Raw genomic sequence first — 24,063 nt, 5'->3', positions numbered from 1 at the left:
CTGTCTGTCTGTTTGCTTTGGAGGGATTCAGGATTCAAGAAAAGTAATGGACGGATTCAGATTAAATTTGGTTAATGAGTTGGGTAGGTGACAAGAACAAGCCGATGAGATTTTGTTTCACCTCTGGATCCAGATCCGGCCTATGAGTGGCACACAAAATGGAAACTGTTCACCGAGTACTGTTCTAGTTTTGCAAGTGATTAACAAAGTCAGTTCAAGATATATGACCATAATCAATTATGGTATAGAATCTGTCATTTACTTACCTCTTCCTAATTCTAACGACTGATTTCCAAGCCAAACTCTCAAAGATAAAAAATTTTAATGTCATCTACCACACAAATGTTTTCGATGACCATACAAAATAATCTTCAAACAGACAATCTACCACATATAACCCAACGTCTGTTTGTGTGTTTGTACAGATGTCTATTCCCCTTCATAAGGGTAGTTTTTAAAGTTCAATCTTTAAACACGAATGTGTGTTCACTACGGTCTATTTTTGAGGATAAAACAAACTTGAAAAACATTTTCCATAAAAGAATAATTATATGTTTCTTTTATTGGAATTGCAGACGATGGCTTGCAAACCGAGCCTCACGGGCAGTGTACAGAAGCGTTTTTTTAATAACAATAAATACAAGACGCAGGGAGATGAAATTCGCTGCATGTAATGTGCAACGTGCGCAGAGTGAAACGAGTGTTCATTTACGTTCGTATGATGTCTGAGTCTCATAAATTAAAAAAAAAAGACATAAGCACACATGACATGAGGCCAAGGATTCAGACTTTAGCACGCTCACAAAGCTGTACCATCAAATAAACTGTTCCAACCCATCATTTTTGATAGGTTTTAAAACTAGTCATTAATATACATGACAAAAAAACAAGTTTGGTCATATTGTACAAGTAATGTAGAGGGGATGCACAAAATCCATTTTAGTGGCCCTTTTGAAACCGGGTTCCTAGACTATCAGATTAAAGTGAAATGTTTCCTTGCCAAGAATGCAATTAAGCACAGCAAACCAAGGCAAATACATGCGTGCACCGTGCACCTCTCTCCAAAAGGCTGAGATTTTATCATTACTTCGGAATTTTAGAAGAAAACGTTGAAGAAATTGAGAAAGTAAATGGAATACGAAGCCTAGCTCAACAGCAGTGTGCACGAGCTCACCCAAGTGTGACGCAAGCCTCACGGACAACCTGGGAACGCAAATCCTTCGCTGAGAGTTTGAACGCACTGTCGAGTAGCCGTAAGTGCTGGAAGAAGCAATCGTGATCAGCGGCGCCAGCGATCAACAAGGAGCGGAGTCGCTTCAGCTGCAGGACAAAACATTCAAGGACCCTTAATGCATTGTGTTTATAAAACTTATCACTTCATTCATTGGCAAAAAATGATGAGAATGACTGCAGAAAAGGTTCCAGATTCCTCTGCTATTACAAACAGCTGTATATGTGTGTGTACGTACATACATCTGTGCGTGGTTTAATATTTCACTGGTCTGGTGGTGAAAGAAGGCCGCATTCCAGTGGATTGGGAACTGAATACCCTCGTCCCTCTATACAAGGGGAAAGGTAACCCTCTGGAGTGTGGCTCGTACTGAGCGATAAGGTTATTGGAGCATGGAATGAAGGTATTGGAAAGGGTGTTGGAGAGGAGGATAAGGAAGAAAGTGAAGATCGACTAAATGCAGTTTGGATTTATGCCAGGAAGAGGAACGACAGACGCGCTTTTTATTGTGAGGCAGTTGCAGGAGAAGTACATGGAGAAGAGGAATAAGTTGTTTCTTGGGTTTGTTGATCTGGAGAAAGCATTCGATCGGGTTCCACGCGAAGTAGTGACATGGGCATTGAGGAAGTTAGGAGTGGAGGAATGGTTGATCAGAGTAGTGATGGCAATGTACAAAAGAGCGCGCACAGCTGTAAGGACGAAGGACGGGAACAGTGGTGAGTTTGAGGTGAAGGTGGGAGTGCATCAGGGGACTGTACTAAGTCGACCACTATTTGTAGCTGTGATGGAGGTGCTGGCTCGGAATGTAAAGGAGGGTTTACCGTGGGAGTTGTTGTATGCAGATGATCTGGTGTTGGTTGCGGAAAGTATGGATGGACTGAAGGAGAAGATGAACAAGTGAAAGGAATGTATGGAGGCAAAAGGTCTGAAGGTGAATATCGGAAAAACGAAGGTGATGGCAAGTGGTAAAGCATGTGGTGAGGTGGAAAGAACTGGGAAGTGGCCATGTGCTGTGTGCAGAAAGGGTGTCTGAGTGAACTCCATTCAATGTACAATGTGCGCAGAGTGAGTTCATCAAAAATGTAGTGGTCTGAGAGGGTCATTAACCATTGTGGCAGCTACATTCAAATGTAAGGTGTGCACAGAGGGAGCTGCAGATGGAGGAAATGTTGAGTTAGATCTTGGAGACGGCGTGAAGCTGGAAGGTGTGAAAACATTTTGTTACCTAGGAGACATGTTGAATGGAGAAGGTGGATCAGACTCGACAATGGTTGCTGGAGTGAGATGTGCATGGAAGAAGTTTCGGGAATTGAGTGGCGTGCTGATGATGAGGGGAGTGTCGTTGAAGCTGAAGGGAAAGGTGTATGCTGCATGTGTGAGAAGTGTTTTGATTTATGGGAGCGAGACATGGGTAATGAACGTAGAGCAGCAACGAAGGCTGGAAAGGGTGGAAATGCGAATGGTTCGGTGGATGTGTGGAGTATCGTTGAGAGAGAGGAAGACAAATGATGGATTGCGAAAGATGATGGAAATAGAGCCTGTGATGGATGCTGTGAAGAGAAACAGGTTGAGATGGTTTGGTCATGTGTTGAGGAAGGATGAAAGTGACTGGTTGAGAAGAATGATGGAAATGAATGTAGAAGGAAGTAGAGGATGGGGAAGACCGAGAAAGACTTGGCTAAAGGTGGTGGAAGAAGAAATGCGGGCAAGGGGGTTAAACAAGGAGAGATGCAGAAAATAGGGCAAAATGGAGAGGATTGTCAAGGGGCCCGCAAGGCTAACCCCCGCTCTAGCAGGGAAAATGGCCTTAAAATGCCTGTTGTTTTATATACATACAACTGTTGTTCAATCGTCCATGCCTGTTCTACCATTTTAGTGAAATTCACACCTATTGTTACGAACCCTCCGTATGAACAGGCCAAAAAAAGGCGATAGCACTTGTAAATTACATTTGACATACAAGTCACAAACACATGCATGCACACAATGTGGGGCATAAACACTCACGGCAGCCACGCGTTGCTCCCAGTCGTGCTTGTCGTCAGACAAGACCGTGCGGATCTTGTTGAGGCTTTCTTCCAAGTCACGGCTTGAGTAAATCTTTCAAATGTAAACAAATGTCATGTGAATAAAGAACAGTAATCAAAGCATCACCGTGTTCAAATTATCCTCATATCAAGGTAAGGTTTATAAAAGTACCAATCAATGGATTTTAGATATTTGCTGCAAATGAATACTGGTATTTCAATGCTCTATCAGCAGGTACATGGCACCTGGTGAAACCTACCTGTACAGTTGGGGCATCCTCGAAGTTGCGAATGAAATCTTCTTCGTCCACTGCCCCTCCGGCTTTCTCTCGTGCACTCACGCCCGATCCTGCTTGGAGACAAAACTTGAGCTGGAGGAAACTCGTAGGTACCGTAAATTGCCACACAATTTGTCATGGAAAGGTCTCGAATTACAAATGGGTAACAATCCTTCATTTTCATCCTTGTAAACTACGACCCAGGAAGTCATCCCTGGAACCCCTCAATATTTTGTTTGGACCCAATTTGGACTTCCAATGATGAATTAATATCCAGTGTTAATATCTCAGGGATTCCTCTGGGATTTTCTGAAGTGGAGACAAAATGTCTCCGCCCCTATTCCCATTTGTCCCAATAAAATATGTCCAAGCCCCCTAAACGGTTTTGAATTTGCTTTGCACACAGAAACAGACAAACCTTCTTTATAAGGAGTACGGATATCTATTTCTTTCTTTCCAGGCGAAGCAGCGTTATTCAAGAGATAATCATGAACTGTTTGACAATACCAACGTTGCTCGGCAATTTATTTTGGTGGCTTCTTCCTGCTGCACCACTACTTCTTCCATTTTTCAAAGTGAAGCGATTGGTTTTGTCAAATAGAAATGTCAGTACACGATAATGTTTTTTTGTGAAATGGGTTGGACCAATACAAAGTGAGCCAGGATAAGTAGTGTTCGGCCACATTTCCTGCCTGGTCTGTACCGGTTGGGAAGTAGTCAGAGCACCCTTTACCTGGTTCTTGGAGGCTTTCAATATTGTCTGGATGCTTAATGTTACTATCGACTCTTTGTTTTATTGATCTCATTACTTTTCCCTATGTGCTGTTTTTCTGTCTCAAAATCGTACATCAGGGAGGGGAAAGAAACAACAATCCCCAACATGGCTCTGGAAACAACGCCCATGGAAAGCCATGATGTACCTTCCTTCATTTTATATGGACGAGCATGTTTTTGCAAACAATCCTGATTTAGTAATTAGGAATTCACTTTTAAAATTAGAACCGAATTATCTCACAGTGTAGGACATAAGAGCCCCTGTGCTTGACCGATACAACACTGGACTGACCTTGAAACGACGCAATCGTCAGCTACACCTGGACATATCTCGACTTGGTTGACTTTAGAACGACACCGATTGAATAGTCTTAAGAGTAAGTGACATGTGAATGTTGATGAGATGTCTTCTAATTATGGACAAATTTCTAGCTAAGAAATAGGACCGTGGGTTTTGAAGCTCACCTGAATCAGGAGCTACAGTCATTCAAACCCCCCACAGACCGACACAGACCCTGATATTTTTAATACCGTGAACAAACTTTGGTATATCATGGCATCATGGGTGATGAAGGTTGTAATCAAGTTTCATCCAAATTTTGTGTGTAGTTTTGGAGAAGAGAGCAAATACCTATTTTTCCGGGTTGGGGGGGGGGGGGGGGTGCGGGGGTTGGTCAAACCTCCCACAGACCACCTGAGACCTTAATTTTTTTAATGCCATAAACAAACCTTGGTACATCATGAGCAATGAAGGTTGTGGGCAAGTTTCATTGAAATTGTGTGGGTACACCCCCGTAACCCCCCCAATGAGCGCAGACTTCGATGCTGTCAAAATACCTTTGCTAGGCACCAGATATGAAGCTTATGACCAAGTTTTATCAAAATCGTGTTTGCAGCTTCAGAGAAGAGAGCAAATACCTATTTTGGTCAACCCCCTTCCCCTCACCCCCTCCCAGATTCTTCACGATTGAGAGATACAGCTAAAAACGATAAATCTCTGTTGATATTGTGAATTGTGGTGTCTGTCCGTGCGTTCATGTGTCTCTCGTTTACAGCGGCTGTTTCCTGAGCTGTGTTTGAAAAGCTGCGCACGAAAGCAAAGCTCAACATTCACTTTTGAAATGACGGAAGAACAGGCATGAAAAATGTTGATGCCATATTTTATTTTGCAAGCAGGATATTTATTAACTTAAACTTTTCCCGTCATCGAGGACGGGCACTTTTGCTTGTAGCATGATACTTCAAAATGTTTCGGATGGATTAGGAGGAAACTTGATGGACACGTTTGGTATGTGACAACGAATTGATTAGATTTTGGTGAAGATCCGAATCCGGAACCGAGAAAATGTTTTATTAATAGGTGATTCTTCATCCTGAAGAGAAAAAAAAAAAAAAAAAAAAAAAAAAAAAACACCTTTAGAGGCCATTTTCCCCCGCAAAGCGGGGGTTGGCCTTTTTCGGGGACCGTGGTTGTTGTTTTTTTTTTGGTCCCCTTTTTGAAGCAATGTTTTACGGCCGGATGCCCTTCCTGCCGCCAACCCTTTTTGTCGCCTTTTACGACAAGCAGGGAATTACCAGTGAACTGGTACTCAATTTGCCGACCTCGGAAGGATGACAGGCTGAGTCAACCCCCCTGGCGTTAATTCAGCGATCGACCGGGATTCGAACCCAGGATCCTAGGATCCTAAGCTGGCACCCTAGCCGCTAGCCCAACACCAGGCTCTCTTCTTCATCCTTAAGAGATAGGGCCAAAATGATATATAGCACCATATCTCAAAAAGTTGTGGACGGATTCGGACAGAACTTGGTGAATGGGTTGGTCAGGTGACAAGAACAAACACATTCGATTTTGGCTCAGGTCCAGATTCAGATCCGGCCTATCAATGGGATACAAAACAGAAACTGTTAAGCATGGTGGACGTATGCGCTCTACTGAGTGCCGTTCCAGTTGATAAGACAGTCCAATAACATTTGGAAGACTGCAAACGAAGCAAATTCAATTCCCATTACTCACCTGTGTTATGTGTCCGAACGGGGGCACTGTGGAGTGGTTTCCGAGGAAGGACTGCAGGCATGGTGGGAACACTCCTGACTAATGGTGCACGAAGAGACCCGGTAGCAGCAGAGCTGCCTTTGTTTCCATCCACAGAATCTTCCTCTTCTGGGGATTTGTCTGCATCAAAGGATAGCCTTGTGAATTTTTAAAAATAATTAACAGAAAAGGTAAAATAAATTCAATTATTTCCCTTCCTCTTCCCAAAAATACATATTTTTTTATCCACAAACGTCATTCCACAATCCCAGTATTCCCATTTCTAGCTCCCACCATGACTGGTTGGGAAGATCATACAATTTCATAACAATCGTACATCAATGTCGGTGAAAATATGCAAATCCTTTGGTTAAATTATTATGCTTGATCATATGAAACCGAATCATATGAAACAGTATCTTTTTTTATTTGTTAAAAAAAACAATTTTTTTTTTTTTTTTTAAACAAACTCCCCATCCAAACCCTCCTTTGTACCCACATGAACCATATGAAACTATCTTTTTTTATTTGTTTTTTAAATGTTTTTTTATTATTATTTTTTATTTTTAACAAACTCCCCATCCAAACCCATCATCTTTTGTACCCACATTAACCATATGAAACAGTATCTTTTTTATTTGTTTTTTTTAAATGTTTTTTTATTTTTATTTTTTATTTTTAACAAACTCCCCATCCAAACCGATCATCTTTTGTACCCACATTAACCATATGAAACAGTATCTTTTTTTATTTGTTTTTTTATTTTTATTTTTTATTTTTAACAAACTCCCCATCCAAACCCATCATCTTTTGTACCCACATTAACCATATGAAACAGTATCTTTTTTTATTTGTTTTTTTAATGTTTTTTATTTTTATTTTTTATTTTTAACAAACTCCCCATCCAAACCCATCATCTTTTGTACCCACATTAACCATATGAAACAGTATCTTTTTTTTGTTTTTTTAATGTTTTTTTATTTTTTATTTTTAACAAACTCTCCATCCAAACCCATCATCTTTTGTACCCACATTAACCATATGAAACAGCATCTTTTTTTATATTTTTTTTAATGTTTTTTTATTTTTTATTTTTAACAAACTCCCCATCCAAACCCATCATCTTTTGTACCCACATTAACTATATGAAACAGTATCTTTTTTTATTTGTTTTTTTTAATGCTTTTTTATTTTTATTTTTTATTTTTAACAAACTCCCCATCCAAACCCATCATCTTTTGTACCCATATTAACCCTGCACAATCCTATCTCCTTCCAAATTTCCAGTTTTTCCTTCTCTATCCACCTTGTCCACCCCATGAATCCTTCATACCGCTCCTTTTTGCCTTCATTCACATCCCTTATTTGTCCAAGTAGCCTGTTGTTAGCTTGATGGTTAAAGTGGCTGGCTAAAGATCTTTGGGTCTTGCGCTTGAGTCCTTGTACTGTTAAATAACACCAGGTGGGTTGACAGCCTGTCATCCTTCCGAGTTCGGGAAAATGAGTGCCAATTTACAGGAGGGCACTGCATCAACGGCACAGTCACGCTGCCAGCAATGATGCAACCAGCAGTCACAGTCTGCATTCTTCTTATTCTCATCCTCTTCCCTTCAAGGGGTGAGGTCCAATGGCACCAAGCTCCTGCCCTATCTTGACTACGATACTCCTCCACTCCCCTCTGTCCTCAGCCAACTCTCTCCACCCTCCAACCACCCCCACCTTACTGATATCCCTCCTCACACAATCCTGCCATCTCAACTGTGGTCTACCTCTTTTCCTCCTACCTTGTACCCCCAAACAATCCGCTCTCTTTGACATTGTCTCTTCCCCTATCGCACCAAATGTCCAGCCCATCTCAGCAGTCATTTCACCAATCACCCGGACAAACTCATCTACATACCAATGCCCTCCCTCAGTTCATCCATCATCCGAACCACCCTCTTCACTCTCGCAATCCTCCTGAGCCAGATGTTCTCGCAAACCTGCAGCCTCCGTTGTTGCTTCACTGTCAGCGCAGACCATAAAGGGAGGCCGGCATTGCACACGACATCAACCTTCCATTTCAATCCCTGAAATATTGCTGTCTGCCATCCTCCTCCACATGTCTGCCTCAGACCCAGCATACCAGGTCACTGCCCCCCCCCCCCCCCTCCAACTTGATATTGATTTATTTTCTCTTCTGCCTAACCCACATCACCCCAGTCTTCTCCATACTCATCTTCAGCCCATGCTTCCGAAATACTTTCTTCTCCTGCCCCAGAACTTCCTGCATCTCCCACCTACTCTCCACCACAACAGCCAGATCATCAGCATATAACATCCTCCCCCGAAAACCACTCATGTTTACCTTTCTGCTTACTTCCTGATAAACATGACTTGGCTGAATGAGCTTTCCAACTTCAAACCGATTTTCACACTGAACTCCTCATATATCCTCGGACCAACCAAAACTCTTCCCTTCGTTACCTTGTACATCCCTTCCACCAACCTAACGTCGACTTAAGCACTCCCATCCATCTCTGTGTTGCCATCAACATCTCTCTCAGGACAGTGTCGGAGGCCTTCTCCAGGTCCACAAATCCCAATGCCATTTCACCTTGCACCTCCAACCACTTCTCCAACAGCTGTCTGAGCATGAACATCCCTTCTATCGTCCACTACCCTTTCTAAATCCTGTTGCTCTTCTCTAATATCCATCTTGGAACTCATGCTTATCCTCCCATCTATAATCCTCTCCAGCACCTTCATGACATGACGAAGGAGCGTAATGCCCCCTGTACTTCCCTGGATCTTGAACATTGCCCTTCCCCTTCCAGATGAGCACAATTAACCCTGTCCTCCAATCCTCCGGAATTGAACCATCCTATCCACCTTGGGTAATTTCCCTCTATCACAGGTGAGATATGTGATTGGTTTTTGGCTGGGTGTGTGTGTGTGTGTGTGTGTGTATGTATATATATATACACACACACACACCCAGCCAAAAACCAATCACATATCTCAACACGTCTGTCCTGTGTTGTGTTGTCTTGTCACTGAACTACTTTCTCAAACTTTTGTGAAATCGTACCAAACTTCTGGTATGCACATATCTCTCCCGTCGGTATGTCATAAGGGTATTTGTTTTCAAAAATCTTCCAATTTGTAAAAAATTTTGGAATTTTTTTGGCAAAGATTTTTTTTTCAACTTCAATTGTTTATAAAATGTGATATGACGTATATTACAAATACATTTGTGCAAAATAATTGTTTGAATTATGATTGGTTTAAACCATGACAAAACGGCAACTCGGGTACAGTCATTTATCCTGTATATATCTACACATCTGGGCAGTGTCTGTGTTGGCACTTAACGACTCCCTCAAACTTTTGTTTCCGTGGTTGTGAAGTGTTTTTAATAACGTGGTGGTGGTTTTGAATCACGTGGTGGTGAGGTATTTTGAATTATGTGGTGGTGAGGTGTTTTTAAATGACGTGGTTGTGAAGTGTTTTTAATAACGTGGTGGTGGTTTTGAATCACGTGGTGGTGAGGTATTTTGAATTATGTGGTGGTGAGGTGTTTTTAAATGATGTGGTGGTGAGGTGTTTTTAAATCACGTGGTGGTGAGGTGTTTTGAATTACGTGGTGGTGAGGTATTTATAATTACGTGGTGGTGAGGTGTTTTTAATTATGTGGTGGTGAGGTGCTTTGAATTAGTTGGTGATGAGGTGTTTTGAATTACGTGGTGGTGAGGTGTTTTGAATTATTAGTGGTGAGGTGTTTTTAAATGACGTGGTGGTGAGGTGTTTTTAATTTCGTGGCTGAGGTGTTTTTATTACGTGTTTTATGGCTGTGAGGTGTTTTTAATTTCGTGGTGGTGAGGTGTTTTTATTACGTGTTTTATGGCTGTGAGGTGTTTTATTACATGTTTTATGGCTGTGAGGTGTTTTGAATTACTTAGTGGTGAGGTGTTTTTATTACGTGTTTTATGGCTGTGAGGTGTTTTATTACATGTTTTATGGCTGTGAGGTGTTTTGAATTACTTAGTGGTGAGGTGTTTCGAATTACGTGGTGGTGAGGTGTTTTGAATTACGTGGTGGTGAGGTGTTTTGAATTACGTGGTGGTGAGGTGTTTTGAATTACATGGTGGTGAGGTGTTTTGAATTACGTGGTGGTGAGGTGTTTTGAATTACGTGGTGGTGAGGTGTTTTGAATTACGTGGTGGTGAGGTGTTTTGAATTACGTGGTGGTGAGGTGTTTTGAATTACTTGGTGGTGAGGTGTTTTGAATTACGTGGTGGTGAGGTGTTTTGAATTACGTGGTGGTGAGGTGTTTTGAATTACGTAGTGGTGAGGTGTTTTGAATTACGTGGTGGTGAGGTGTTTTGAATTACGTGGTGGTGAGGTGTTTTGAATTACATGGTGGTGAGGTGTTTTGAATTATGTGGTGGTGAGGTGTCTTGAATTACGTGGTGGTGAGGTGTTTTGAATTACTTGGTGGTGAGGTGTTTTGAATTATGTGGTGGTGAGGTGTTTTGAATTACGTGGTGGTGAGGTGTTTTGAATTAGTTGGGGGTGAGGTGTTTTGAATTAGTTGGGGGTGAGGTGTTTTGAATTAGTTGGGGGTGAGGTGTTTTGAATTAGTTGGGGGTGAGGTGTTTTGAATTAGTTGGTGGTGAGGTGTTTTGAATTACGTGGTGGTGAGGTGTTTTGAATTAGTTGGTGGTGAGGTGTTTTGAATTAGTTGGTGGTGAGGTGTTTTGAATTACGTGGTGGTGAGGTGTTTTGAATTACGTGGTGGTGAGGTGTTTTGAATTATGTGGTGGTGAGGTGTTTTGAATTACGTGGTGGTGAGGTGTTTTGAATTACGTGGTGGTGGTGTTTTTAATTTTGTGGCTGTGAGGTGTTTTTATTACGTGTTTTATGGCTGTGAGGTGTTTTTATTGTTTTATGGCTGTGAGGTGTTTTTATTTCGTGTTTTATGGCTGTGAGGTGTTTTAAATTACTTGGTGGTGAGGTGTTTTGAATTACTTGGTGGTGAGGTGTTTTGAATTACGTGGTGGTGAGGTGTTTTGAATTACGTGGTGGTGAGGTGTTTTGAATTATGTGGTGGTGAGGTGTTTTGAATTACGTGGTGGTGAGGTGTTTTGAATTACGTGGTGGTGAGATGTTTTGAATTACGTGGTGGTGAGGTGTTTTGAATTACGTGGTGGTGAGGTGTTTTGAATTACGTGGTGGTGAGGTGTTTTGAATTATGTGGTGATGAGGTGTTTTGAATTACGTGGTGGTGAGGTGTTTTGAATTACGTGGTGATGAGGTGTTTTGAATTACGTGGTGGTGAGGTGTTTTGAATTACGTGGTGGTGAGGTGTAATCGTCCCAAACTTCCAGTCTGCACCTACCGCTCCCCTATGTGTGTGCTGTGGGGTTCTTTCTTGAAAAAAAAACATTCAACCTAAATTGCCTATAAAAATGTAATATCACAAACACAACAAATACATTTGTGCAAAGTAATTGTTTGTAATATGATTTGTGTAAACCATGACAACACAGCAACTCAGGTACAGTCATTAGCCTCAGCTAAAATAAGCCTGTGCCTCAGTAACGACGCGTGGTGAGGCGAGCGTAGCGAGCCGAGCCAAGCTAGTATCTTTTATATACTAGGGCATGCCCGTACTATATCTATATCTAAAATTATATCCCCCCCCTCTATTTACATGAAATGGTTTGGTCCAAAGCGAACGGCTTGCGAGTACGGTGACAATCCCCCCCCTCTATTTACATGAAATGGTTTGGTCCATTCGCAAAGCCAAAGCGAACGGCAGTTACGAATCGCAGTTACGATGAATCGCAAAGTAGTTTTAATTAGTTTTAAAACATAGTTTAACGCCAACATAGTTTGCCAACGTGAAATAAATGAATACGCTCTCAAATGTGCCGTCCGAGGCAGAAGTTCGGCATGTTCGGCACACGTGATAGCTCGCTGCTCTCTGATTGGTTGAATCGTTTTTTGGACATAGCTCGGTAACTACTTGTCCGATTAATATGAAACCTTGAAAAGGCACATCCTCGGGTCCCCAGCAATATACCTGGCAAGTTTCAAGTATATCGGACCGGTAGTTGTCGAGAAACAGCGGTCGCATACACACACACACACACACAGACAGAGATTAGTGGAATTATATATATATATATATATATATATATATATATATTCCTTACCACTTGTCGCATGAAGTATCGTTTTCAGTTTCCTATTTGTTTTTGAGGATGAGTTGAAGAATTAATAAGCTCGGTGAAGATGGTAAAAAGCAACACGGAAATAAAACAAATCAAAACGAAGTCCATGACGAATGCACGTTCAGTGTCATTTAACCCAAAACTGAATATAATCCAACAGAAAAATAATCTTCTTACATTCTACTCATTGTTCTCACCTCTATTTCACCCCCATATAGCTTAAATAAATTAATATTCACCCTTTGACATATGAACAAGATACATTGTACTCTGGCTGTTTACAAGAAACGAAGACGAACATTGCAGAGAAAGTCTAATTGGAGTTCAAGTGTGGTGTGGCAGGGCACACCAGCCTGTCCCTTTGACATCTCCACCCCAAACCCACCTAAAACGAGGACCCCACACCTGCCCCCAGGAAGGCCTCATCTATGCACAGACACAATCAATATGGTCAATATGAGTCAAAACATTGATAGCTTCCAAACAATCAGAGAAAGGTTCGACTGACCCTGCAAATCTCACTCACACTCACACACACACACACACACACACACACACACACACACACACACACACACACACACACACACACACACACACACACACACACACACACACACCAATAAAATGACCAAATACCAGGACCTCAAAAATGAGATCAAGAGATCTTGGAAGCTGACGAGCATCGGAATTGTACCAGTGATAATTGGCACAACAGGAATGATACAAAAGAACCTCACTGAGATTTTTAAAACATCCCCGGGAATATTAGCACAAACAAGCGTTACGCCTAGGTCCCCCGTCGGTGAAGTGATGCGAGTTGACAAAGTGGAAGACGCAAGGCGGCCATCTTGGATTTTGACGTGGCAACCCAATTTTCAATAGCCACTCTAAACGGTGGGTGGTTTTTAACCCAATTTTCAATAGCGTTCTTCCTTATGCCGAGATAACAACCTGGTGTTGGCTTAGCGGTCAGGGTGCCGGCTTGGGATCCCAGGATCCTGGGTTCGAATCCCGGTCGATCGCTGAATTAATGCCAGGGGGGTTGACTCAGCCTGTCATCCTTCCGAGATCGGCAAATTGAGTACCAGCTTGCTGTGTACCCCGGTTTAGAATAGGTACACCGTATCCCTGCTCATCGTAAGAGCGTGACCAAGGGTTGGCGTCAGGAAGGGCATCCGGCCATAAAAACATTGCCTCAAACAGGGAACCATGAATGTCATGGGGCCCACAAGGCTAACCCCCGCTTTAGCGGGGAAAATGGCCTTAAAGCGATCATTCATTCATTTCATTCTTATGCCTAGATACACCCAAACACCAGATTAGAAGTTGGTACTTCGCTTATTACCTTCGCAAAAGCGGAAGGTTATGTTTTGATCGCTGTGTATTTATTTGTATGTCTGTGTGTGTGTGTGTATGTTATTCGCATAACTCAAAAAGTATTCAACCGAATTGCATGAAATTTGGTGGGATGATTGGTTATTATACGGGACACATTTGATTAGATTTTGGGAGCAATCGAGTCAAAGGTCAAGGTCAAGGTCACGAAAAGGTCAAAATCGTATTTTTGTTGTTCTGTTCCCTACACTCCCATGCCAAGTACAGAACAGTAGCTGCGGCGAAGGTATGCGCTCTACCGAGTGCCCGTTCTAGTTTTTCAAGATATTCCGCTCACAAGGTTCAGACATACATGGTGGTGGCCATCTTGGATTTTGACGTGGCGACCCAATTTTCAATAGGGTTCTTCCTTATGCCTAGATACACCCACACACCAGATGAGAAGTTGGTACTTCGCTTATTTTTCAAGATATTTCGCTCACAAGGTTCAGACATATATATGGTGGCGGCCATCTTGGATTTTGACGTGGCGACCCAATTTTCAATAGCCTTCTTCCTTATGCCGAGATACACCCACACACCAAATTAGAATTTGGTACTTCGCTTATTTTTCAAGATATTCCACTCACAAGGTTCAGACATACATGGCGTTGGCCATCTTGGATTTTGACGTGGCGACCCAATTTTCAATAGGGTTCTTCCTTATGCCGAGATACACCCACACACCAAATTAGAAGTTGGTACGTCGCTTATTTTTCAAGATATTCATCTCACAAGGTTCAGACATACATGGCGGCGGCCATCTTGGATTTTGATGTGGCGACCCAATTTTCAATAGCGTTCTTGCCTGTGCCGAGGTACACCCACACACCAGATTAGAAGTTGGTACTTCGCTTATTTTTCAAGATATTCAGCTCACAAGGTTCAGACATACGTGGCATCAGACATACATGGCGGCGGCCATCTTGGATTTTGACGTGGGTTGCACCCACACACCAAATTCGAATGCGGTCCTTCGATTACGCACGCATGCACGCCCGCACGGACGGACGGAGGGGAGATAACCATAGTCCCCCTTTCGCTCCGCGGTGCGACGGGGGACAATAAACTATAACTGGAGGTAATCCGGGGCTTGGTGACGATCCTGAAAAGAGCCCTTGGAACAAAACTCTGAAAAAGTTGAACATCTTGGTCCATGAACCGTAATCCCTTTCCAAAGAGGAGGTTGATACTTTGGATCCTGGGAGGTCTCCGTTCCACCTCCTGAAACACGCAAATGGAGATAACAACCAACGACACACACACACGCACGCACGCACGCACGCACACACACACACACACACACACACACACACACACACACACACACACACACACACACACACACACACAGTTCTGATACTGTAGAACTCTTCAATACAACCGAGGTCCCGAAGCACAAGCCCACACCCACAATCAAGTACGGTCATGTAATGGTGCAGACATTAAAAACATTCAACCATACCACTCATGAGCAGTCCTTCCGTACTCAAACTCAAGATATAAACAGCGAATAAGTGGAGCACCATACATAGTGGTAGTTTTATATGTTTGTTTATTTTTGTATACAAAGTCAAGGCTCATGGAAGAGCAGAACTGAACGGCTCAGGACACAACAGGACAAAAAGAAGAGTAAAGAGAGGGGGGGACACCAACATCAGGGTTGAAGGCCACGATAGAGGTACGTGGACAAACAATGGGTGTGGAGGGGAATGAGGGCCAGGAGAGGATGAATGGGGTGGATGACATGGATACAGAAGAAAACTCTCGGGAGGGAAAAAAACTGGAAATTTGGAAGGAGGAGGGATTGGGTTGGGTGGGGTGGGGTGGGAGTCAAAGAGGGGAGAAAAGATCATGGTTTTGGATTGGGGATGATCTGAGATGGTGGTGAACAGCTATCTTGAAGACCTATAGGGAAGAATGAGATTTAAGAGAATGTGGAAGTTTGTTCCACAAGTGAAAAAAAAGAGGAACAAATGAGTGGAGGTGAGCGGTGATCTTGGATTTACGTAGTTTCCCCAGAATAAGGTTGGTGGCTGAGAGCCCTGCAGAAACCTGTGGAGTGGAGTGGGAGGAGGAGGAGAGGGGGGGGGGGGTTGGACAAAGCACGGAAAGTGTAGAGGGTCCAAGACCAGAAAGGAGGTGGGAGAACACCGTTTAACAATGAGATGAAAGAAAATTACATAAAAACAAACAAATGTAAATAAAAAATCTTTTTTTTTTTAACTGCAGAAGTTTCGATAAATACTTGTCCCATGGGGGAAACCCAAACTATATGGATAACTAGCTCATGTGACGAGTATTTAGTGACAGCATTTAATTTATAACAAAATAATCACTCTCAAAATTACACTTCACACTCAAAAGAATCACAAAATAATCAATTCCAAGACAGATATCATTGTTGTTCATGGTCCGAAATAATTGTTCTTTTTTTCTTCTTTTTTTACCACGACTTGCTGCACAATCGAGGTACTGCGCTCCTCCATCTTTCATCGACTCCAATCCATCCAAGGTGAACGAGTCCCAAGCAAATGGACCATGGAGGGAGCAGCTTCTGATAATTGTGGAACTCATCTCAAATGAACGCAGGGTCGGAATATGGACAATGTTGGTGGTTGAAATAAAAATTCAAGGGCACAAGAGGGGAGAACGCTCGGTATAGACTTACAGGGAAACTTGTGGCTCCAAATTATCGACCCGTGTTCTCCTGGGCATTTCTCCGAAACCCCATGCTGCCGAGACAGAGCTGGCAGCATGAAGAAACAGACATCATCGATTCCACTTCCACTTATATACCCACGGGGCAGGCACCGTTTCCTATATACGCAACAATGTGTTTAAAAGCCTCCAGACGATGAATTAGTAAAGCCTTGAACTCATCCAAACCCCACAAATCCCACAAACACAAGCAAACATGTCAAATGCAAATAACACATGATGGAGAAAGAAAGAAACAGAGTTCAGAAACAGAATAGAAAGAGAGGCAACAGTGCAAGTTTGAATAGTCAGGTGACGATGCTTACAAAAGGCCTGAAACTGCTCACAAGGCAAACATCGATCACATTACCCCACGAACAGCTTGCAATAAATAAAAAATGCTTTCACCCACCCATCTGGCAACGAATCCCCCATTTGGGAACGATATCCGTGTCTTCCCTGGGTTACATATCAAGCATGTATTTCCATAGAAGGGTTTGCGCTTTGCACAACATGGCGAGCATCATCGGCAATAAACCGCAATGTACCGAGATTATAAATATTCAACCTTCAAAGGAACAAAAGAAAAACAGTTCAACACAGAGTAGAACCAAAAACCACCCCATCTCCTCCCGCCTCACCCCAATGTCACACGCACACACCCATGCACACACACCCACGCGCACACACTCCCGATAATGCAAAGCCCGATCGTATTCCGATCTCAACCGTTTCAGCATCCCTGGAGGAAAATGAAAGTCACTCAAGATAAGATAATGCACAACAAATATTTTCAAAAACATCAATCGGAATGCCATGGCATCATATTTAATGGGGAAATAAAGTAATGAGAAGCTCTAATGCAGACTCGAAATTAAAAGCACAAGATGCCACAACGATAATAAATAAATAAACACTAAATTAAAGCATAACATCAAATCAAAAGGAGGCATAAAATACACTGCAGTGAGCTCTGAGCGCCTCACAATGAACGTTGTACACAAGGTCGCGGTGCAGGCCAGTCTTTAGATGCAGTTTGGTGACATGGTCTGCTGAGGAGAGGTGGTTATAGATTGTGAGGCCAAGAAGCTCGGACAGGATTTGCAACTCTTCCAAGGGTTACCCAAAGAAGCATATTGGAGGATTCGAAAGCTGATCCTTGTGGAAGGACAAAGTTCTCAAGGCAACCGACCAACAACTTTTTTTTTCGAAACATGGAGAGAAGGATTTTGAAGCTTCCTGCCTCTCGGAATTGTCGAGCACAAGCAAAGAACGCTTCTTTACGGATGGGATCATTCTCCCCACTTGTGGTATATTTTATTACGACAAGGAATACTGTCTTCAAACACATGATACACATTTGTAAAGTAAGGACTGAGGGGCCTCCCTCCACCCCGAACACCAGAGCAATGTTTGCTTTTGCCATTGAAAACCAATGACCCTGAGTACAGTCACCAGCTTCACTCATTCCATCCAAAACTTCAAGATTGCATCGAAGTCAAACAAACACTTATCAAATGATGCATAATATGATGTGTAATAGATTCTCAACAACAACAACAACATGCATTTTAAAACGCCATTTTCCCTGCTAGAGCGGGGGTTAGCCTTGCGGTCCCCATGACAATCTTCTCCATTTTGCCCTATTTTCTGCATCTCTCCTTGTTAACCCCCTTGCCCACATTTCTTCTTCCACCATCTTTAGCCAAGTCTTTCTCGGTCTTCCCCGTCTTCTACTTCCTTCTACATTCATTTCCATCACTCTTCTCAACCAGTCACTTTCATCCTTCCTCAACAGATGACCAAACCATCTCAACCTGTTCCTCTTCACAGCATCAACCACGGGCTCTATTCCCATCATCTTTCGCAATTCATCATTTGTCTTCCTCTCTCTCAACGATACTCCGCACATCCGTCGAACCATTCGCATTTCCACCCTTTCCAACCTTTGTTGCTGCTCTACGTTCATTACCCATGTCTCGCTCCCATAAATCATAACACTTCTCACACATGCAGCATACACCTTTCCCTTCAGCTTCAACGACACTTCAACGACTCCCGACACGACACTCCCGACACTCCATGAGATTCTCAACAACGAGACCTAATAAAAAAAAATCATGTCCAAGATGTTTGCACATACACACAACCAAGTTTGTGTTCCACAATTGACAACTCGACCATGAAGTCAAAGGAATTGTTCGTGGAACTCAGACATAAAATTCTAAGGGGCATATCAGAAAATCTCAGGATCTGTACATCTGGGGAAGGGTATAAAACAATTCCTAAAATGTTGAAAGTTCCCAAGAGCACAGTGAGCTCCATTATTAAGAAATGGAAAGAATACGTATCTACCCAGACTCTTCCTTGAGCTGCCTGCCCAACCAAACTGAGCAACCGGGCAAGAAGGACCTTTAATTACGTGGTGGTGAGGTGATTTAAATTACGTGGTGGTGAGGTGATTTAAATTACGTGGTGGTGATGTGTTTTAAATTACGTGGTGGTGAGGTGTTTTAAATTACTTGGTGTGAGGTGTTTTAAATTACGTGGTGCTGAGGTGTTTTGAATTATGTGGTGGTGAGGTGTTTTGAATTACGTGGTGGTGAGGTGTTTTGAATTACGTGGTGGTGAGGTGTGTTGAATTTCGTGGTGGTGAGGTGTTTTGTTTTTCGAGGTGGTGAGGTGTTTTAAATTATGTGGTGGTGAGGTGTTTGGAATTTTCTTTAGTTTTTTCAACCAAAATCTTCAACCTAAATTGCTTATAAAAATGTAATATCACAAACACGACAAATAAATTTGTGCAAAATAATTGTTTGTATTATGATTGGTGTAAATCATGACAACACAGAGCAACTCAGGTGCAGTCATTATCCTCAGCGAAAACAAGCCCGTTCCTCTAACGACACGTGGTAGGCGAGTGCAGCGAGCTGAGCCAAGCCAGCATACATATTGCTGAAGATCTCCTGAAGCCCGTTCCCATTACAAAGGGGGATTAAACCCCTTTTTCCCCAATGGATCTTCGTGTCCACGAGGCCGAATCGCCACTTCCGGAGCAAGCGTGAAAAAGGGCATCGGGTCAACGTCGCACGTACCTTTAACCCACGCTGCCACGAAAGCGGGGACTGAACCTCGCACAAGCCACGCTTAATCGAATATGCCCGAGCGGTATGCGTATCACGTGACTCGTGCCGTTACTTTTCTGGAACCCGATTCGAGCGGTTCCAGTCGTACCATGCGAGGCCAATCAATGGAAGGGATGGGAACGGTCAAATAAGAGGAATAACACGATTTATTATTATTTATGTACAATGATTCGCAGAAGGAAAGGGGACACAGAGCAGAAGCTTAACCAATTTAACTTATCCCCAGACACAGGGCCCACTCACGCACATGGGGAGAAGAAGAAAAGAAGTTCGCGCACCAAACGCGCTTTGCCGTCGGTCGCTCCGGGGCAGCTCGCCCGGTGTGGCTCTCTGGCGGTCACGGCACGTATGCAGGAGAAGGCAGGCAGGAGGAGATCGCGCGTCTGTGGCCCGGCATGGGTCGTCCTCTTGAGCACGCGATGAATACAGCGCAGAGCACAGGGCATGGGGCACGGGGCAAGTTTGTGTACAATCTCGGCTATTTCAGTGATCAAGTCCAACACACCGATTCTGAACGGAACTCCAACTCATGGGCTGCGCGACTCCGACTGAGAACTCCACTCTCGTCTCACAGGGAACTGAGGTGGGGGGGCTCGGAGCAGGGTTATATGGCTCCGCCCCGGCCCTACTCGAATGTTCCAAACCCCACCTCTCATCGTCACGGTTAGCCACTCCCCTCGAGCCCTGATTGGCGGCTCGTTGCTTGCAGGCCACTCCTCCTGCAGCTCATCCCTTCGGCCTCGCCAGACTTGTTCAGGCCTGCCACGTGGCATGCTATCGCCAAAAGACCGACTTACTCATAGGCCTGCTCAACGCAAAACTAAACACAGGAAAGGACTACACTTACATTCACTAAGAAATAACTGAACTATCGCGAGGCTTCATGTTGTGGTGCGTCTACCTACGAGGGGGATTATCCTTTATTCCAAAACCACAAGTGTGTGTGTGTGGTGTGTGTGTGTGTGTGTGTGTGTGTGTGTGTGTGTGTGTGTGTGTGTGTGTGTGTGTGTGTGTGCGTGTGCACAACTTCCACTGAACTTGGGGACGACTAAGAAGAAGACCTTTGTTGGTCGAAAGCTTGTCAAGCATTAAAGATCGACCGTCCTGAAGCTACATCCGCCTCTTATTTAATCTCCCATATGTATATATATATATATATATATATGTATATATATATATATGTATATATATGTATATATATATATATGTATATATATATATATATATATATGTATATATATATATATTGTTGCGGATATGAGGACTGTATTTTTTTTTGATTGTGTGCTTTATTATTATTATTATTGTTATTCTGCGCCTCCTGCCTCCGGAGCTGTGTAAAGGTCAAAGGGCGTCCCATAATTAGTCCACAAGCATACACGTCAGCCAATCATAGAATACCCCTGTTCGATAGTTATATCTTATTCTGTGTTTTAGGGTAAGGCTGTGTCTCCCATTAATAGAAGTACTCCATTGCACCAAGTGAAAGAGATAGATTCCCTTCATTCCCATTCCCAAAACCTCCATTCCCCCTTTTCGTCGATTGGAAACTACCTCCGCTCCAATTGCCGCCATTGACCACGAGGCAGGGTTGGGGAAGAAAGGCGGGTCCCCACCTCGTCATAGAGGGGAGGAGTGAGTCAGCCCCACTCAACCAACCACGAACAAAGGGTTGGACTTGGAGAGGGTGTGGAAAGAAACATCGAGGAGGTTCGCGAAGGTTGAGGGGTGGGGCCTATATAACCCACGGCAGGGCGTTTCCCAAGCGGCAGAAGGGAGATGAGCTTTGACGACAGAGAGACGAGAAGAAGTACAGGGTTGAACTGCAGCTCGAGCCACCGAAACTGCACTCACTGCAGCTCGAGCCACCGAAACTGCACTTGCTGCAGCTCGAGCCACTGAAACTGCATTTGCTGCAGCTGGAGCCACCGAAACTGCAGCCACAGCAGCGTGAGGCCTGGACGGCAGTTTGGAGCAGGGCCGCAAAGGAGCGGCGGCTGCCCACGAGTCGATCAGCTGCAGAACTAGTTGGACCTCCCTATCCCGCCAGCCATCCACCAGCCACCCACCTGCCATCCCTATCATCATTCCCCGTGTAAGTGTGCTCGTAGTCTGTCTTTTGTCTTGTCCCTGGGTAGTAACAATAAGTCTGTATAAGCTAGTATTTTCACTGTGTCACCTGCGTCTCATGTGCTTGTAAATAAACGTGACTGCTGTCTTTTTGCTTATGTGTGTGAATAGTAAATAAATTTAGTAGTATTTCCAAACCTTTCTTTGCCTTCGTTTTCCTCTTTGTATTCGGTCGCTTTAGAGTTTTCCCGATTGAATAGCGGTGGCGCGATCTGGTCAAAGTTTGAGGCAAATCGGGTATTAGTCGGGGAATAACTGTTCGGTCGCGGTAATACCAACCGCTCGGTAAATAACATCTTTAACCGCGTCCGTAACAATATGTATATATATTGTTGCGGATATGAGGATTGCATTTTTTTTGATTGTGTGTATTGTAGTGGTAAATTGTTGTGTAACATTGGTTGGATATGGCCCCTCCTGCCTCCAGAGTTGTGTAAAGGTAAAAAGGGCGTCTCGGTAGTTAATTCCATGAAACACCACATTGAAGGCCACGATAAAACCCTTGTTCAGTAGCTTATATCTTATTATGTGTTTTAGAGTAAGGCCTTGTCTTCCATTAGAAGGACACTCCATTGCACCGAATCAATTAAGAATAGCTCCCCTTCAATAATTCCATTTCCCAGCCAAACTCTCCATCTGTGGGTAAAGCAGTTCACAAGCGTGGGGTGCACGCCCTCTCATTTCGCTGCGATAGTGAATATGTGCTCCGTGCTCTGTTTGAACAGGAGGGGCGGGGTCGCCAGGGAGAGGCAAGCCCAGGGCGCTCCACGAAGGGCGGGGCTGTTCAGCCCCATGCCCAAATAAGGAAACAAGCCCGTGGCTCGCCACGAGGGGCGTGCCGTCGGCGCCATGCCCAAATAAGGAGACAAGCCCGTGGGATTACCATACAAGGTCACGAAAGAGAGCACGGGGGGGAGGGCGGTACCGAAACCGAGGAGGGCGTGTCAGACCCGCGCTGAAGGTATGAGAGAAGGGTGCGACGATCGCTGGGACAAGCTACACCAGAGATACGGCAGATGAGTCCAGGTGCGTAAGAGGGTCGGCAGTCCACCGGGAGAGAGTTCAGAGTAGCACCGGAGTTGCGTGAGAGATACGAAAAGCCTTTGACAAAGAGCCGCTTCAACCAGCCCTGTTTCAACCAGCCAAGTGACCCTGCCGGCGTGCGCTGTAAAGCCGAATACAAGGAGCTGCCGGCTCCTCGCTTCCCGCCCGGAGTGGACCTGCTCGCTGTGCCCTGTGATTCCACCTGCTCATCCCTCCAAACGATTCCTACCCTTCCATCCATTTGCGTACGTGAGTTTGTTCTGTTCGTGCTGTCCTGGGTAGTAAACGAAGTCAGTATAAGCTAGTAATTTGCACTGCGTTACCTGCTTTTTCATGTCCGCTGTAAATACCCGTGACTGCTCTTTTTGCTTATGTGTGTGTAAATAATAATAAACCCCGTTACTCTTCTGTATGTCCTCTTCTTCCTCTTTGCATTCGTCGTCTTAGTCTTTTCCCGATTGAATAGCGGCGGCGCGATACGGCCAACGTCTGGGTGAATCGGGGAACAACTGTTCGGCCGCGGTGCCTTCGCTCGGCAAACAACATCCATATCCGCGGACCGTAACAATATATGTATGTATGTATGTATGTATGTATGTATGTATGTATGTATGTATGTATGTATGTATATATATATATATATATATATGTATATATATATATATATATATATATATATATATATATATATATATATATATATATATATATATATATATATATATATATATATATATATATATATATATATTGTTGCGGATATGGGATTTGGCCTCCATATCCGCTTGTAAATATTCCCCTATTTCCCCAATACTCCCCAACTATCCCCAATCCCCCATTCCCTAGTCCCATTGTCTGTAAACAACACTCTGTAGAACCGACCTTCCCCTTTTTCCCCCATTAAATGTCGTGCCCAGGTCCACCGCATCTCACGTAGACAACTTTCAGACATCTTGCTAGTTATTCTTAGTCTATGTCAGTTAAGGACTCGTTTCCATTAATTCTGACTCTTCGTTGCACCAGAATGTGATTGTATGGCACCAGTAGTGAGTTTAGGACCTCCCCATACCTCCTCCCATCTTCCTCATGAAACAACAACAACAACAACT

The 24,063-nt window shown here is 43.6% G+C and overlaps 1 protein-coding gene across 21 annotated transcripts in view; it reads right to left on the bottom strand.

The window, feature by feature from the left end:
• Window positions 1-24,063, bottom strand: part of LOC137428872 (CLIP-associating protein 1-A) — a 266,499-nt gene that overhangs the window by 129,685 nt on the left and 112,751 nt on the right. For 20 of the 21 annotated variants that reach the window (XM_078780738.1, XM_078780737.1, XM_078780720.1 and 17 more), the window contains exons 8-11: window positions 6,325-6,483; window positions 3,519-3,607; window positions 3,239-3,331; window positions 1,175-1,320 (exon numbers count right to left, since the gene is read on the bottom strand). In XM_078780738.1, the coding sequence (XP_078636864.1) occupies window positions 1,175-1,320; window positions 3,239-3,331; window positions 3,519-3,607; window positions 6,325-6,483 (487 nt within the window). Of the gene's footprint in view, window positions 1-1,174; window positions 1,321-3,238; window positions 3,332-3,518; window positions 3,608-6,324; window positions 6,484-17,049; window positions 17,137-24,063 lie in introns of those variants that run through there. The other variant, XM_078780739.1, reaches the window with a different exon arrangement.

The sequence above is a fragment of the Myxine glutinosa genome, chromosome 6 (assembly GCF_964187855.1).
Source record: "Myxine glutinosa chromosome 6, kmMyxGlut1.1, whole genome shotgun sequence".
In the NCBI taxonomy this organism is placed as follows: Eukaryota; Metazoa; Chordata; class Myxini; order Myxiniformes; family Myxinidae; genus Myxine; species Myxine glutinosa.
Note: the sequence above shows the minus strand (reverse complement) of the source record. Positions and strands in the feature narration are given on the sequence as shown.